The following is a 16,507-nucleotide window of genomic DNA, read 5'->3' as shown; positions in this document are numbered from 1 at the left end:
TTAAAATTTTATGCAGATGCCTCTTTTGCTACTGTTTAGCAGCTCTAATTGAATAAATAAGATTTCTTGTAGGAGTAGAAAGGCCCTGCTTGAAGACTGAGGGATCATAGTGCATAATTTGAAATCTTAATGACCCAGACGGTGACCTGTTGTCCATAATTACATTTCCGGTGCCAGACAGAGCATTAAGGAGGTGCTGTCACTGGCCTCCAGTGCTGCTGCTTGAAGTGGCCACGTCTCCTGTAATCCCAATTTGCCTTGTCACTGTTACATAGAAGAGCGATTGCTCTCTTGGGGCTTCCGTGTTGAAAGGAAAAGAAAGGAAAAGCAAGGAAAAGAAAAAAAGAAAAGAAAGAAAAGAAAGACCAACCAACAAAAGCAAAGCAACCAAACGCAGCCTCTGGGGCCGTGACATCGGTGATAACAGTCGGCTGCAAGTTTCTGCCGAAAGAGGGCGTTGGTCTAAGACTGTTGGAAATTCGAGGACGCAGTCAGTCTAATGAAAGACCATTTAAAAACATTTTCAATTTATTTTAATTTGCGGCACTTGAGTATCATAATTCCCCAGTCTAATGCAGCACGTTCGCACTGCAGATGACCTCGGAGTGTTGTCACGTTCAGTGGTTCAAGTTCCATTTGGAGCTGCCCTGTAGCGCAGAGGGTATCCCGTGGGGCCCCTCTGACCACGGACTTCACGGCCGTTTCCATCCTTGTCTCCACTGCTGTTGTGGCTGTGACCAGTGGCTAGAGTAGGTCTCGGACACAAGATCTTTCTCGGCAGTGCAGAACCGCGAGCACAGTGCCTCTCACGACCCGGAGGAGAAGCGGTTGGAACGCAGGGTGCTCTTGCACCCAGGGAACCCTCGGGTGACGATTTAGGGAGGTCTCTTAGTTACCTGGTTTGTCAAACAAAACCTCGAGGACGCCTCGGAGATGCTCTTCAGACTATTCGCCACCTCCAGAAGCCGAACTCTTCACTCGCCTCCGGGAGCAACAAGTTTCGCATTTCTGCTTGCCACTCGCCGGCTGAGGGTCTTCGCGTGGGGTCACTGGACTCCTGGAAGCGGGGCGACTCCAGCGCGAATCGCGAGGCCCAGAGGGAGGACGCGGGTGCGTGGCATGAGAGAGCGGGGGAGGGAGGGGTCCAAGTACCGCCTGGGCTAGCTGGGAGTTCGAGGTCCTCCACCGAGCCATCGTACTGGGACCTTGGTCCCTGCCTGACCTTGCGCCAGGGGACCGGGAAGGTCGGGTGCCTGCCCCGAGTTGGCGCGTCAGGAGGGAATTTGGCTGGAGTGAGAAAGAGGTGAGAGTGAGCGGGATTTACGGATTTTTGCAAGGAAACTACAAATTTCTAGGACCACCCCCTTCCTCTAATCCTGTTGTTTTTTGCACAGTGTGTGCCTGCGCTCATTTACTTTCAAACACTTTTCCCTTTTCAAAGCCTGAAGCTGGAAAAAGCGCTGCCGCGTGCGGGGCCAGGGTAAGGCGGGGGACCCCAGAGGGTGTGCGGTGTGGTGGGGGCTCCCGCCGGTGCGGACGAGGGCGACTGCAGCTTTAAGGACAAGGCAGGGGCTGGCTGGGAGTTGTTGGGGTTAGGGACCGGGGAGGGGTGGGAAGGTAGGGGTGTGGGGAGGAGCCCTGATGTAAGAATGTTAATGAGAGGCTCCCCAGCCCAGCCCCCACCACTCCCCACCCCCACCCACCCCACCCGCTGGAAATACAAGCCCAGCCTCGGAGCGCCTTGTGTGGTAACACGCTCCGCGGCTGCCACGCTATTTAAACGCGGGCTATGGATCCAGGAACCGGCGCGAATCAATGAGATCAAACGCGGGGGAGATGCACCGTCAATTACAAGCACTTGGACAAGTCTAACTTTTTTTTCTTTTACAAATACGCTTTCAAAAGCAATCTTAGCAACGCCCAAATAAGAAGCCACCTCTAAGCAAAATAGTATATATAAAAGGAGGGCGAATATATATATATGTATATATATATATTTATAAGTATATATATATATAAATATATTACAGGCGTACAGGTTTACACGCGGTGAACTTTTTCTTTTCTTTCTCTCTTTTTTAAACGAGTGACACTGCAAAGAAGGACTCTTCCTCTGTCTTCTGGTGAAGGGGGTATTCTATTTTCTTAGAGCGCCCAAGGGGGCGCAGGGACCTCGGAGAGAAGAGTGGGGAGGAAAGAGGAAGGGTGGGTGGGGGGCAGAGGGCGAGTCAGCAGCGAGGGCAGGCTCTTTCCTGCGGCACCATGCCGTCCCTGCTGGTGCTCACTTTCTCCGCGTGCGTGTTGCTTGTCTGGGCGTTGCTGGTGGGCAGCACCAGTGGCGGTGGCGGCGGCGGCGGGGGCGCCAGCCTCGGCGGAGGGCGCCGGGAGAGAGAGGCGCTGCAGCCGCAGAAGATCGAGGTGCTGGTGCTGTTGCCCCAGGACGACTCGTACCTGTTCTCCCTGGCCCGGGTGCGGCCGGCCATCGAATACGCGCTCCGCAGCGTGCAGGGCAACGGGACCGAGCGGCGGCTTCTGCCACCCGGTACTCGCTTCCAGGTGGCCTACGAAGACTCGGATTGCGGCAACCGCGCACTTTTCAGCCTGGTGGACCGCGTGGCGGAGGCACGCGGCGCCAAGCCCGATCTCATCCTGGGGCCGGTGTGCGAGTACGCAGCAGCGCCGGTGGCCCGACTTGCGTCGCACTGGGACCTGCCTATGTTGTCGGCAGGGGCACTGGCCGCGGGCTTCCAGCACAAGGACACCGAGTACTCGCACCTCACGCGCGTGGCACCCGCATACGCTAAGATGGGTGAGATGATGCTCGCCCTATTCCGCCACCACCAGTGGAGCCGCGCCGCACTGGTCTACAGCGATGACAAGCTGGAGCGGAACTGCTACTTCACCCTCGAAGGGGTCCACGAGGTCTTCCAGGAGGAGGGCTTGCACACGTCCGCCTACAATTTCGATGAGACCAAAGACTTGGACCTGGACGACATAGTGCGCTACATCCAGGCCAGTGAGCGAGGTGAGCAGGACTGCGACCCCCGGCTTCCGGCCCTAACCCCACCGCCCTCGGCGGGTCTCCCCACACACGCGTCCGCTCCTCTGCGAACTCTACGGTACCCCTTGCACCGAGGACCCGGGGAGGACGTGCATGCGGGGATTCGCCCGGGTGTGCGCTGTTTGGCTGCGACAACCTTTGACCATCGCCCTTAGCCGTCGCGGGGTGAATGCGGAGGTCCGAGAGAGGTAGCAGAGCCTGGGGGAGGGGCGTCTGAGCCTGCAGCTCCCGAGTGCCCGGGTCTGACAGGTGCTGTCAAGTCGCTTTGGTTTTTCCTCCTCTCCTCTTCTCTTCCTTCGCCAGCACCAGGCTGGTGATTGGCGGCGCACTCTCGGTGTCCTGCAGCAACTAGGGTCTGAAAGCGTCCCGAGGCCAGAGAGAACTTGTTACTCAGTCCTTTACCAGCGTGCGCCCGCTCCCAGTGTGGAAGCAAATGCATTCTCTCCACAGCTGGCTAGCCGCTACTTGGCTGGCTTGGTTCTAAGAGTTTCCCTGGCTGCACCTTCCGCAAATCCTAGCTTTCTTTTAAAAGGTCATTGTTTCGCCCTTCTCATTTCTTTCGTGGCCCTTGTAAACGAGCCTCTGTGGTTTCCACCAAAAATGCCTCGCTGTGTCTGGACCCAAGCGACACTCACTACCCGCCCCTCCCCCCAAACCCCGCGCGTTCGGCACCTAGGTCCTTAAAGCGCCCTGAGCGAGGCTTTGCGAGAACGCGCGCTGGGGAAGCGGTCGCTTTATAGCCTTTGCACGTGAGCCCCAAGTTTTCTCCCCGGGTATGAGGGAGCTTGAATAAGTACCAAACCGGACAAAGCTCAAGGCTGAGGATTGAGGCTCCGGCTACAGGGAGCCGGGAGCCGGAGGAGAACCGGTGGTCGCGGATACCTAATGGCAGAAGACCCCAGTGCGGTCGGTTTTTACTGCAGTGTAGGCTGCGTGAAGGTGGGCTGAGATCCCAGCATAGTGCGATTTCCTCTTTCCTGGTGTCAAGTTTGGGGTGAACAGTGCTCGGGGGAACTCTCCTCGGCTCCCCGCTTTGGGCGCGCAGGCGCCTGGATTGTCAACGTGCAGTCGGGCAAAGCTCGCCACGACCCTGCGCGGGGAGGTCACTGGCGAGAAGGGCTGAGCCAAACACAGGGCTAGTCCATGACTTGGCACGGGCAGGCGCCTGGGCGCTGTGACCGTGGGACACAGGGCAACCGGAAGCTAGAAGTCTCGGGAACAGGTGAGAGTGGGCAGAAGGTCGCTGGGGGATGGCTCGTGGCTGCCCCTTTGCCCAGTCTGGGCACTCCGACTGGGGAGTGAACGCACTCTTTAGAGAGAAGAGGCGGAAGGTGTTGACAGTGGGGTGCATGGCCAAGTTTTGAGCGTTTGAAATCCAGGCTGTCTTCGCGGAATCCCTGCCAGACAAGCAGCGGGGTGCCGGTTTTGCTGATTATGAGAAAAGGCTCTCGTGTCCAACCGCTGCGGACTCCCCAAGCCCGGTGGAGAAACCCACATCTACTTCTTTCCCCTCTCCCAGTCCCCAGGTTACAGCAGAGCCCCGTAGACCTCAGGTTGCCCTGTGTCCCTGGAACCTGAAACTTCAGCTCTGGGCTTTCGAGGGGTTGGCATTTCCAGGGCCTGGTTTTCAGGGCAGAAAGATCTGGGGGGAAGTGTCATCCTGGGGGCGCGAGGTGTGGTCTGCCAACGCGTCTATGCTGCCACAGCCCTGAAGGTCTGAATGCTGGCGGTGACCGACCCATGCACACAGGGCCTGAGATCATGGCCTAAGGGAGCAGTCGGCCCCAGTGAGGGCAGATGGGGCCACCAGCCTCCTCAGCCTCACAATGGTGTGGCTGAGGCAAGGGGTAGGGGGACGCCAGTGCCCAGGTAGGCCTGGGGGCTTCCGAGAGCTTGGATTACAGTCTGGTGCCAAGGATTAATTTAATTCCGGAAGCCTCATAACCTGTTCCCAGGTCTTTTTGCTGCTGCTGCTTCTCCTCCCTCCCTCCCTCTCTTTCTTTTTTGTTTTGTAGTGGTGAAAGTTTGCTGGGCTGAACTGTATGTTTACAGGTGATGAGGCTACCATTCTTACTCTAAAGTCTATTTCCAACAGTGACTAGGCAGAAGGATAAATATTCATAGATATAAAACAAAACAGTTTCTCTCGTAAGGCTTCTCCCCCACCCCATTTCCCCACCCTCAGGTGAGAAAGTTGCTTGATCACAAAGCTCTCTCTGGGGATCTTTTACCCATCACCCTTCCTTTGCCATAGCTGGTTAAAGTGTTAAAAAGGGCTTCAGTTCAGGGGTTTCCTGGCATTTGACTTGCAGAGCACCTGCCCTGCAAAAGACGCAAAAGACGCTGGGCTGCTCCTAAGCCTCTTACCCCAGGCTCCTCAGCTGAAGTGTCAGGAGTTGGGGCAGCCCCTGTTGGGGATGCTGGGAGAGTTAAGTGAGCAAACACCCGGAATGTGCTGGAACAGGGCCAGGCACATACCAAATGCTCAGTCAACATGAGGTTTGAGACTGGTTATTCTTATTTAATATATATGACGATAATCGCCCTTACGGAGGTGGGGCCATGCTCTGGGGAGAGAACCTTGGCAGGAGGAGCAGATACTGTGGCTGCTGCATGGCCTGGGGCAGGGCATTTACCTTCTCCGAGGCAGAATTTCCTCCTCCTGGAACACTGAGGTCAGATGAGAAGCAGCCCTCTTCATGCTGATCTGGCGTTTGCGTTTGTGCTCATGCAAATATTAAAAACTTAACTAACCACAGTTTTGTCCTCGAAAATTCCATATAAAACATCATAGAACAAGAGAGTGTCTGTCCCCCTTGACCTATCTTTTGGAGATAACATTTTTAGCACTTTTTCTGAACTTATTTTCATCTTTAAAATCATATCACAAATGTTTGAATTTCTTAATGGGTAACAACTGATAATGTCACCACCTCAAATAATAATATGACTGAAATTTCACTTGGCTATGTGCTGTACTGTAGAATGAAGAACTGAGGGGCATTGATCATTCCTTTCAGGGACTTACCACTAAGTCAATAATTAAAAAAAAAATTTCCCCATCCTTTGTCCTTAGCCAACATAGAGCATCACCGAAATACACACACCTGAGTCTACATCAGTAAAAAAACAATGATCTTTACTTAAAACTTAATCCTACATTGGGAGGGAGACAAACCATAAGTGACTCTTAATCTCACAAAACAAACTGAGAGTTAATGGGGGGAGGGGAGTTGGGGGGGTGGGAGTATGGACATTGGGGAGGGTATGTGCTATGGTGAGTGCTGTGAAGTGTGTAAACCTGGCGATTCACAGACCTGTACCCCTGGGGATAAAAATATATTATATGTTTATAAAAAATAAAATTAAAAATAAAAATAAAAAAACAAACAAAAAAACTTAATCCTACAGTCCATGACAGCCCTCAGTATTCTATAGTCAACAATAAATTTATTTTTAAAAAGATAAGTTTAAGTATGACAACTCTTTCAAGCAATAGAAGCTAGCAGTTGTTTTGTCTCTGCATCTTAGGAAACGCAGAACTGGAAGTGGTACACACACACATTTTTGTATGGAGAACAGTAAATTTATCCTTTTAGTTATTAATATGTCATGGATGTGGGCTTGTTAACAACCATAGAGACAACAGTATTTAATCAGGACAAGAGTCACTTATTTTTAGATTTAGGCTGGGGTAAATGACCAAATGGTTGATCAGCAGAATTTTTAAGCAATGAATGCATGATAAGTATAAAATAACTAGCACACAGAAGGGGGAAAAGAAGCATTGTAAGCTGCAGTGTGGATACTCTGAAAGTCTTTGGAGTGGATGAGCCTTTGTGAACAATAAAAATAAAAGTGCAATCTCTATTTTGCAAATGAAATGCATTTCTGTATAGTGTAGAAATGGCCAGAAAGAAGTCTTTCTAATTTTCTTTCTGAAGATACTAATTTTATGGAAGTTAGTTATACAGTTACATAGATTAGGAAGTCAGAAGATTGCACGAGTCTTATTAGGAACAAGTATTTGCTGCCTTGTACTTCCCATGTCTCACTTCCCAGAGGAAAGCATTTTTAACTCTTGCAACGATTTCCGTAGGTATTTGACTTCTAAATAACATGTGACTTTGATTATTTTAGTTTGAGGGTTTCTCTCCTGCCATCCCAGTGGCAGATGATAATTTCGTTCTCTTCTCCTGTGTATTAACCACATGCTTAAGCTCTCTTTGCAGACATCCTTTCAGAATGGTTGTGTAAAAATTTTTGGTTAGCTCAACTTTCAGTGTCTATATCCTTATTGCCTTATAAATGTTATTTTTAGTTGGACTGTATCAGTTATTATAATGACAGTTCCTGAATTGCCCTAGTTTTCCTTGGGTTAAAAAAAACAAGGTGGTTTTTTTCTTGTTTGCTTTGTTTGTGTGGACTTACAACTAAATCATCCATCAACTCTCTATTGTAAGTCCCTGAGATGCTCCAGTTTGGTTATTTTCTAAGCAGGTTGCACAGTTGTCACTCTGTATTCTTTAACACACCCCTGCAACTCCCATTACCCCCCTCTCTCTCACACTAGATCCCTAGGTGTTCCTCTTTCTTAGTTTGTGTTCTTGTTTTGGTGGAGTTCTTCCTTCAGGAGCTTTCTCAGAAAGGATGGGTGAGAGCAAACGGTTGATGCATTTCATGACCGAAAATGTCTTCATTCTACCCTTATGCATTATTATGGAATTCTAGGTTGGAAATAATTTTCCTTCAAGATTTGAAGGATTGTCTTATAAATTTCGACATTGCTACTAGGAAGCTTCAATTGATTTGGGTTCTTGACCTTATTGTTTGTTATCTATTGTTTTTTTCCTGAAAACTTTTGGAATTTTCTCTTTGCTCTCAATGTTTTAACATTGTGTTATGATGTACTTTCATGCCAGTATCTTGCCTTATGCACATCAGGGTATTGGAAGGTGCACATTTTCAGTTCAGAAACTCATATCTTCTGGTTCTGAAAAGTTTATTTAATTATTTCTTTTGACCCCTTCATTTTCTCTGTTTGTCTTTCTAGAATGTATATGATTTGGATGTTAGACTTCCTGGATTGAAACTACCTTTCTTACCTTTTTCTCCTATTTATGATCTGTCTTTTAAAAAGAAATTACTCTTATTTAGATATTTCTTTGACTGCTTCCCAAATTTCTATTACATTTTTCTAATTTCTGCTATCATATTTTCAATTTGCAGCACATAGCATATATTGCTTTGGTTCCATAAAGTAATCTCTCTTTTCTCTTTTAAGCTTAGAATTAAATGGAGAATGGATGCAAGAGTCTGATGGAGAATATAAAAATATGTTTTTTTTTAAAAATTTTATTTATTTGAGAGACAGTGAGTGAGCAAGCTGAATGGGGGGAACAAAGGGAGAGGAAGAAGCAGACTCCCCACAGAGCAGGAAGCCCAATGTGGGGCTTGATCCCAGGACCCCGAGATCACATCCTGAGCGGGAGGCAGACGTTTAACCAATTGAGCCGCCCAGGTGCCCCCAAAACATGTTTTAATTATTGATAAGACCTTTCAGAAAACATGGATTTAGATTTGTTGCCAAATGGACCACTTACTGTTACTTCTCCCTTAATATGTGCCCTCTGCAAGCAAACATACACCCAAAAGAGGAAGGAAGAAAGGATCCAGCATGCCATTTTTGTTTTCAGACTCACTCACCAATCCCACAATTTACTCCTTTTCCTTTGGTGCAGGGAGAGGGATAAATGAAGGCACATTGAGGGATAAGGAGTCTCACCCTCTTAGCGGTTACTCCAGATGGAGATATGATACTGGGGAAAAGATATCATCCCTAACTCAGGTATGCCACGTGGACTGTTTCTGGTTCTTTGATGCGGCTTCTGTAGCCACCCCTTAGCACTTCTCTTGTCCATTCTTAGAGTGATTGCAAAGTCCTTTCCAGAAGGCAAGGGGAGTCAGATAGTGGAGGATGCCATGGGACATCACAAGTCTTTGGCAAAGAGAGAAAGAGACCAGAATGATGAACAGTCCATCCAGAAACCTAGAATCACACCATAATCCCTCCTTTTACAAGTTTAACAATTTGACCAAAAAGTATTTGTATACTTAATTATACTTAAATACAGCACAAATTGTCTTAATTGACCATCATTTAGACAGCCTGCAGGATTAGCTGTAGCTCTCTTTTGCTCCCCATGCTTTATTGACTGTTGGTGAACACTGGTCATTGTATACTTCTCCTGATTATGGCCACACGCTTCTCACACTTGTCCATATACTCTCCAGGAATTGTCGCCAAATCCATTTTTCCCAGTTGTACTTATTATAATAAGTGTGTAATTGAATTAGTTATTATATAAACTGATGAAACATGAGTAGGAGGAGAAGGCTATTTCAGTGAAAACTATTTTAAACCTTCTAACAGATTGTATAAAGGCAAGTTGCTAAAAATAGTTGCCGTTGAATTAGGCATGAATGAAACAGCCATAAGAGATTAGGGAACACCCTACAAATCTAGAAGGATTCTGCTTCACCAGTGTCTATAAGTGCTCGTTCCAACTTCAGCTGGGTCATAATGTGCATTATGGGCTTCTTTTATGCAAGAAAAACAATATCTTGCCCGTGAACTTGAAAACCAGTTTTCACAAAGAAGGGTTTAACAGCATGGTCAACACAAAATGGATGAGATCTAAAGTAATCGAAGTCTGCTCAGTTGGATACGCTGGTGCTCTGTGTCACTCTTGGTCCGTCCCAGCAGGTACTGACATTTAAAGAAAGAGTGCGTCTGTCAGAGGGTTTGGTCTTTGTGTTGATGGGAATAGGGAGAAGGAGATGGGCCAGAGCTGTAAAAATAGACAGAGAAGTGATGGGCGGTGGGTAGTGGGCAGTGTCAGGCAGAGCCCATACAGGACTTAGGGAAACTTCTGCTCCAGGCTGAGGACACAGCCGGTTAGGTCCTGGGCAAGCACTAGCACTTCTATGGATGCTTAAGGTTACCAAGGCCTAATGTCTTTGGACACCTGAATCCTTCGACTGATCTCCCCGATTTGGATTCCATCCTCACTGACATGCACTGCTTACAATTTGGCTTCTTGTCTGGCATGCCCAGGGAAATATTGATGCAAATGTGTTTGAGTTTGTGACCATTGAAATGAAGTAATCTGCATTTGAGAGTATCTAAAAACATCTGAGTTAGATTATTGGGATTCTGCCTCTAAGCAACGACTCTACTCTTTATGTGCTGACAGAATCAGGTTCTATATCTGGGGGTTTGGGGCCAGACTCCGGACTCTGATCAAATGATCACAGAATGATGGGGGCTGCTGGTGGACAGTCAGCTAGAGCCTCTAGGGTCCTTCTGTAGAGGCCCACTCTTGGAATCTGCACTCTTCAAGCTTGTCCAGCTTCAGCCTTTTCCTTATTGGCCGCTCTGTGGGACAGCATGGCTCTTTTAATCATTTTAAGGAACTGGAATTGAATCAGAGCTGAAATAAGGGTCTAGGTCATAATGAGTGATGAAGAGTTTCTTTCAAAGCTTCCTTGCTGAGGCGTCTTGGAATTGGACTACTCACCCAAATATGTAACAGTATTTCTAGGCACAAACAACACCTACTCCCATAGTTAACAGACCTTTTGGAATTTTGTATTGTTAAATCTTGTTCTCCAGAGTGTTAGCCTGCACAGTGAGCCCTTTTGTAGTAATAAATGTCAGAGTCGTGATCTAACACTCTGAATTAACATGTGTAATAAATGAATTATCAACAGGCCCCTGACCTTCTGTGCAGGTTGCCAAGGCAGACTTGGCACAGCCTGGAGCTTATTTGACGTTTTTCAGCACCCATGCTTTTACAAAGAACAGTCATATCACAGAGGGCTGGCGCGCGTGGTGATAATGTGGGGACAGCCCCCAGAACCCTCTGGGTCTCCTCTCTCTGTGTATGCACTGAAACACAGCAGTCTGCATCATGGGGACCAGGGGCCACCGACAGTGATCAAATTAACTGGATAACGACCAGGCACCTGCTTCACACCAGCCTGGTGTAGCTCTTATGGGGTGGGCCACAAGGTTCTGGAGCTGCTTAAAGCTTCTCAGACCTGACAGTGTGGATATAAATGGAGAGAATATGAGGATGGACTTGGAGTCTTGTTAACTATTTCCTATATATGTTGAGACAGCTCGAGAAAAATGTTTCAGTGTTCAGACTGCAGAAAACTTACACCACTCGCTGCCTCCTCTGATTTGCCAAACAACTGTTCTCCCTAAAGCCACTCAGCTTGCTTTCTTAGGAAAATGTATTTTCCATGCTATGCAAGACATAAGGCCGTTGATATTCTTCACTGGCTTATATTGGGCAAATCTGGTATCTTTGAAGTATTTTTTTAAAACTTGATTTTGAAATAATTTTATACTTTTGGAAAAGATGTAAGAAATTGTAAGAAGCCTCTGGACAGCCTTTGCCTCGACTGTTACCAGTTGTAATGTTTTGCTCTATATACTTTCACTCCAAATCTCTCCCCCTCTCCTTCCCTTCCTACCACCTTCAAATACACACACACACACACACACACACACACACACACACACACACACACTTACCTTTTTAGGAACCATTTGAGAAGTAAGTAGGGCCATGATGCTCCCTTACTCTTAAATACTTAAGTGTGTGTTCCCCAAGAACAAGGACATTCACTTACAAAACCACAGTGTAAGTATGAAAAGCAAAAACTTTAACACAGATGCAATACTGCTATCTAATTTATAGACTTACTCAAATTTTTCCAGTTGTCTCAATAATGCCCCTTCTAGCAAAACTTTTAATATTATTATTTTTTAAGATGCAGGATCACACATTTAGTTTTCTGTTCCTTGAAGTTTTTTAGGTTAGAACATTTCCAAAGCTGGGTATTTGGCTGCTCTCCTGATTAGATTCACGTTGCCCATTTTGACCTTTTTGGTCCTGGGTGTAGATTTGTGCTTGTGCCCCATGGTTGGTGATGGTGGCTTCCATCACCCGGTGACACTGGCGTCCGCTCACTTTTTCCACCGTCATGTTACTCTTCTTTCCCTTTCTGATTTGTAAGTCATGAGTGAGGAGGTGCTCTAGGGCTCTATTAGTACCCTGTTCCTTGTCAGATGTGCCCCTCCCCCGGTTTCTGCGTCCTGGCTGTCCTGTGGGAAAGGGCGTTTCACGCGTGTTGTTTGTTCCTTCCTCCCCAGTGGTGATCATGTGTGCAAGCAGCGACACTATCCGGGGCATCATGCTGGCAGCGCACAAGCATGGGATGACCAGTGGAGACTACGCCTTCTTCAACATCGAGCTCTTCAACAGCTCTTCCTATGGTAACTGTATTTCTAGGTACCCCCTCCAAGCTGTCAAAAGAGGTCCTAAGAAAGCCAATAATTTGAATTACCTCAATAGACTTGGTTCCATAAAGAGGAACTTAGAAGTTTGTGATACTGACTACTCCCAGGACTTCTAAGTTCTCAAGCTTTTCTTCTCTGAGAACTCAGAGCAAGAAAATCCTTCCTACTTGGAGTGCCCTCGGACTGTCTGGGAGTGAGCATAGCTCCCTGCAGAGCTCCAGATGGTCATAAATCCAGGCCCTAAAGATCCCCCAAACGTGTTTCCAGCTGCAGGTTGCCACCATGACGGACGGTTGGAATATTTGAATGAGATTTGGGCATGCTGTTTAATAGAAATAGATGAGAATATATTGATGTAATAGGACATAGAAAAGCGTGTCACACATTGCAAGTGTATTTCATAAAACTTACTTTGGTAATATAATTGCATGTGTGTATACATCTAAGCAGGTTACACATTGGTTTGTAATGGGCTGCAGTGTGAAAATAAAATAACCATTACTGTAAACTGAGGTAAAAGCATTTTGAAAGCTACTGCTTCCAGCCTCTCTTCATTCCAGATTACTGCCCATTAAGCCTCCCCTATATAGAAGTTTGAGATCCACCAACAAATATGATTGAAAGCATATAATTCTTTAAAGTGGATCTGGGGGTGTTCCCAGTGTTCCCATTATGGAGGGTGTTTTTAAGGCCATGAAGGTCACAGGTACAGAACATTTCCTCCATATGTGACTGAGGCTCTCTCTGAAGAAGACAGCATAGGACAGTGGAACATTTTCTCAAACACTGAACATTGGTTGCTCAAAGCTGAGCAATTATAGGAAATCGTAAGTGTTACTTTCACAAATGGCTTGTTTATGCTGAGCTCTACTTCCCCGTTCTTGCTCCTGAGAGACAGGCTCTAAACCTTAAAGCATATACCTCACTTTCCTGCTCTGATAGCCTGGCTTAGTCAATCAGCTCAAACAATAGAGCATTGTGCATAAACAGATAATAAAACACAATTCTCACAGGGCTAAAGAGAAGTTGATGAAACAAAAGTAGCTCCTGCTTCCTGTCAAGGATAAGATTGGAGATTTGAGGCTTAGAGGATAAACACCCATTTTTCCTCCGTGCTGCCATGGTTGTCTTTCCCCTTCTCTTTGCATAAGCAAAGTGGTGGTTTTACTTTTTGACCCCAGATCAGAATGTAATTATAATACTGGCTATGGTATTGAGTTCACTGAGATAGTGGTAGGGAGTGGTGAAAATGAAAAACACTTATTCTGAGTTTTGCAAGTTGGTAATGCAAACATAGTGTTTGTTTGGAGAAAATGCATTTGAATGCACATTATAAATGGGCCAGTGCAGTGCAAATATTAGGTACTGGAATTCCTTGCATTCATGGGTAAAGCTTGTATTACTTTTCTTTGCTAATTATAATACATGAGTATTATAGAAAATTTGAGAAACAGAAAATCACAAGGAAGAAGGTAAGTTACCATAATTCTGCCACCCAGCTAAAAAGTATATTGATAATATTTAGAAATATGTGCATCTTGCTTATTTTATTAAAAAATTACAAAAACATTTTTCAATAAAGTGATACTATTTTAAGGGTGGCTACATAGGATTTTATAATGCTGATATGCTGTCTTTACCTAAGCAGTCCGTTGTTTTTAAATATTTTTGTTGCTTGCAACTTTTTGCTATGAAGAGCAATGCTATATTGAGTAACATTTATACCTACGTATAACCTGTGAGATAAATTTCTTAAAGTAGAATTTCTGGGTCAAAAGTTTTAAGTTCTGATAGATCTTGCCAAGTTGACCTCTAAAGAGCTTTACCACTTGACGCTTTTGCAACAAACTCTGAGATTGTCTGTTTTCCCGCATCCTTATGTCATCTAACATTTCAATTATTTTTTATTCATTTGAATTTCCATTTACATCCATAAGCAACGTTGTGCAGTTTCTTCGTTTATGTTCTGTACCATTCTTCTTTAGTTCATTCTTAGGTATTATGTTTTCTGGTTGTTATTATGATCACGTTCTTTTCCCATTACATTTTGTAACTGTACTTGTTATATAGAAAATCTATGAGATTCTGTTTATTTATTTTGCAAGAATTCCACCTATTAAATCCTCTGTCTCAACAGCTTTTTATATTATTATTATTATTATTTTTAAAGATTTTATTTATTTGACAGAGATCACAAGTAGGCAGAGAGGCAGGCAGAGAGAGAGGGGGAAGCGGGCTCCCCGCTGAGCAGAGAGTCCGATGTGGGGCTGGATCCCAGGACCCCGGGATCATGACCTGAGCCGAAGGCAGAGGCTTTAGCCCACTGAGCCAACCAGGCGCCCCTTTATATTATTTTTGTACAGCAACAAGAGTTTTTCCCCATTTTGACAGTTGAACATCTTATTTTTCTTTTTTTTATTGCATTGGCAAAAACCTCCAGAGTTTTATATAACAATGGTGATCCTTTAATTTCTGACTTCTCGAATTGAAGTAGATGTTAAAGTCTCCTTTTATTTCTAGTTTATTAAGTGTGGTTTTAAAAATTGGAAATGAGTGGGGAATGTTATCAAGTACATTTGACCTATTCTTTTAGTAAATTTCCCAAGATTGAGCCATTGTAGTATTCTTGGAATTAAGTGTACTTTGTCATGAGGACTTTTATAGGCGTATTGCTAATTTTAACTTTTCAGTATGTTAGTTAGGATTTTTGAGTCTGTATTCAGGAGTGAGATTGGACAGTAGTTTTCTTGCCTTGAGGTCGTATTGCCAGATTTTAATATCAGGTTTATATTAGCTTTATAAAATTAATTGGGACACTTTCCATTGTTTTTATGCTCTAGAACAGTTTATATACCATAAGAATATTCCTTGAAAGATGGAAAAAATTCAACTCTGTATCTGGACCTAACTTCCTTTTAGAGGTAATTTTTGAAAAACTTAAAAAAAATTTATTTTGAAATAATTTTAGACTTATAGAAAACTTGCAAAAATAATATAGAGAGTTCATGTATATCTTTTACCCAGATTCCTCTAGTGTTAACAATTTAAATAACCATATCTCAATTATCGGAATAAGAATATTAACACTGGTATAATACTACTAATTAAACTACAAGACTTATTTGAAATTTACTACCTTTCCTCCTAATGATCTTTTTCTGTTCCAGGATCCAATCCATTTAGCTGTCGTATCTTCTTAATCTTCACCAATCTGTGTTCTTCCCTCAATCTTTCTTTGTCACTCATGACGTGACAGTTCTGTTGAGTCTGTTATTTTGTAGAATGTCTCCCAGTTTGGATTTATCTGTTGTTTTCATGGTTAGAAGGAGTTTATACTTATTTGGCAAGAATACCACAAAAGTGATAACGTGTCCTTCTCATTGCGTGGTATCACTGTGTAAGAAGTCATAACCGTATGACTTAGTCTTGGTGATTTGGGGACAACTTTTTAAAACGTATTGTTCCATGAGTTCAGTTTTTCTGCTTCTTGAAAATTAAATTGCATTGTGATACAGTGTACTCTATACAGTTTGCAAAGTATCCTTGGTGTTTCTGATTAGACCTTTCATTTTTACCTTTTATAGCATGGGTGCTCGGGCTTTGGGCTCTGGTATCAGTCTGCAGGAGAGGCTGAGCTCTTGGCAAATTGTAACGCTGCCCTCCTCCATGGGTCTTAGTTTCTTTTAAAGATAATAATAGTACTTACCTCATGGCATCAAGCTGAGTAATAAATGAGGTAATGTGTGTGAGATACCTACTTCTTCTTTTTTTTTTTAATAAACATATTATATATATTTTTTAAAGATTTTATTTATTTATTTGAGAGAGAGACAGTGAGAGAGAGCATGAGCGAGAAGGTCAGAGGGAGAAGCAGACTCCCCATGGAGCTGGGAGCCCGATGCGGGACTCGATTCCGGAACTCCGGGATCATGACCTGAGCTGAAGGCAGTTGTCCAACCAACTGAGCCACCCAGGCGTCCCCATATAATATATTTTTATCCCCAGGGGTACAGGTCTGTGAATCGCCAGGTTTACATACTTCACAGCACTCACCATAGCACATACCCTCCCCA

The 16,507-nt window shown here is 45.1% G+C and overlaps 1 protein-coding gene across 2 annotated transcripts in view; it reads left to right on the top strand.

The window, feature by feature from the left end:
- The first annotated feature begins 2,262 nt into the window (after positions 1-2,262).
- LOC111141184 (natriuretic peptide receptor 3) overlaps positions 2,263-16,507 on the top strand; it is a 76,279-nt gene continuing 62,034 nt past the window's right edge. For both annotated transcript variants that reach the window (XM_022493563.1, XM_022493564.1), the window contains exons 1-2: positions 2,263-3,025; positions 12,288-12,410. In XM_022493563.1, coding sequence (XP_022349271.1) covers positions 2,263-3,025; positions 12,288-12,410 — 886 coding nt within the window. The remainder of the gene's footprint in view (positions 3,026-12,287; positions 12,411-16,507) is intronic.

Source organism: Enhydra lutris, unplaced genomic scaffold (genome assembly GCF_002288905.1).
Source record: "Enhydra lutris kenyoni isolate GAN:26980312 unplaced genomic scaffold, ASM228890v2 scaffoldscaffold5, whole genome shotgun sequence".
In the NCBI taxonomy this organism is placed as follows: domain Eukaryota; kingdom Metazoa; phylum Chordata; class Mammalia; order Carnivora; family Mustelidae; genus Enhydra; species Enhydra lutris.
Note: the sequence above shows the minus strand (reverse complement) of the source record. Positions and strands in the feature narration are given on the sequence as shown.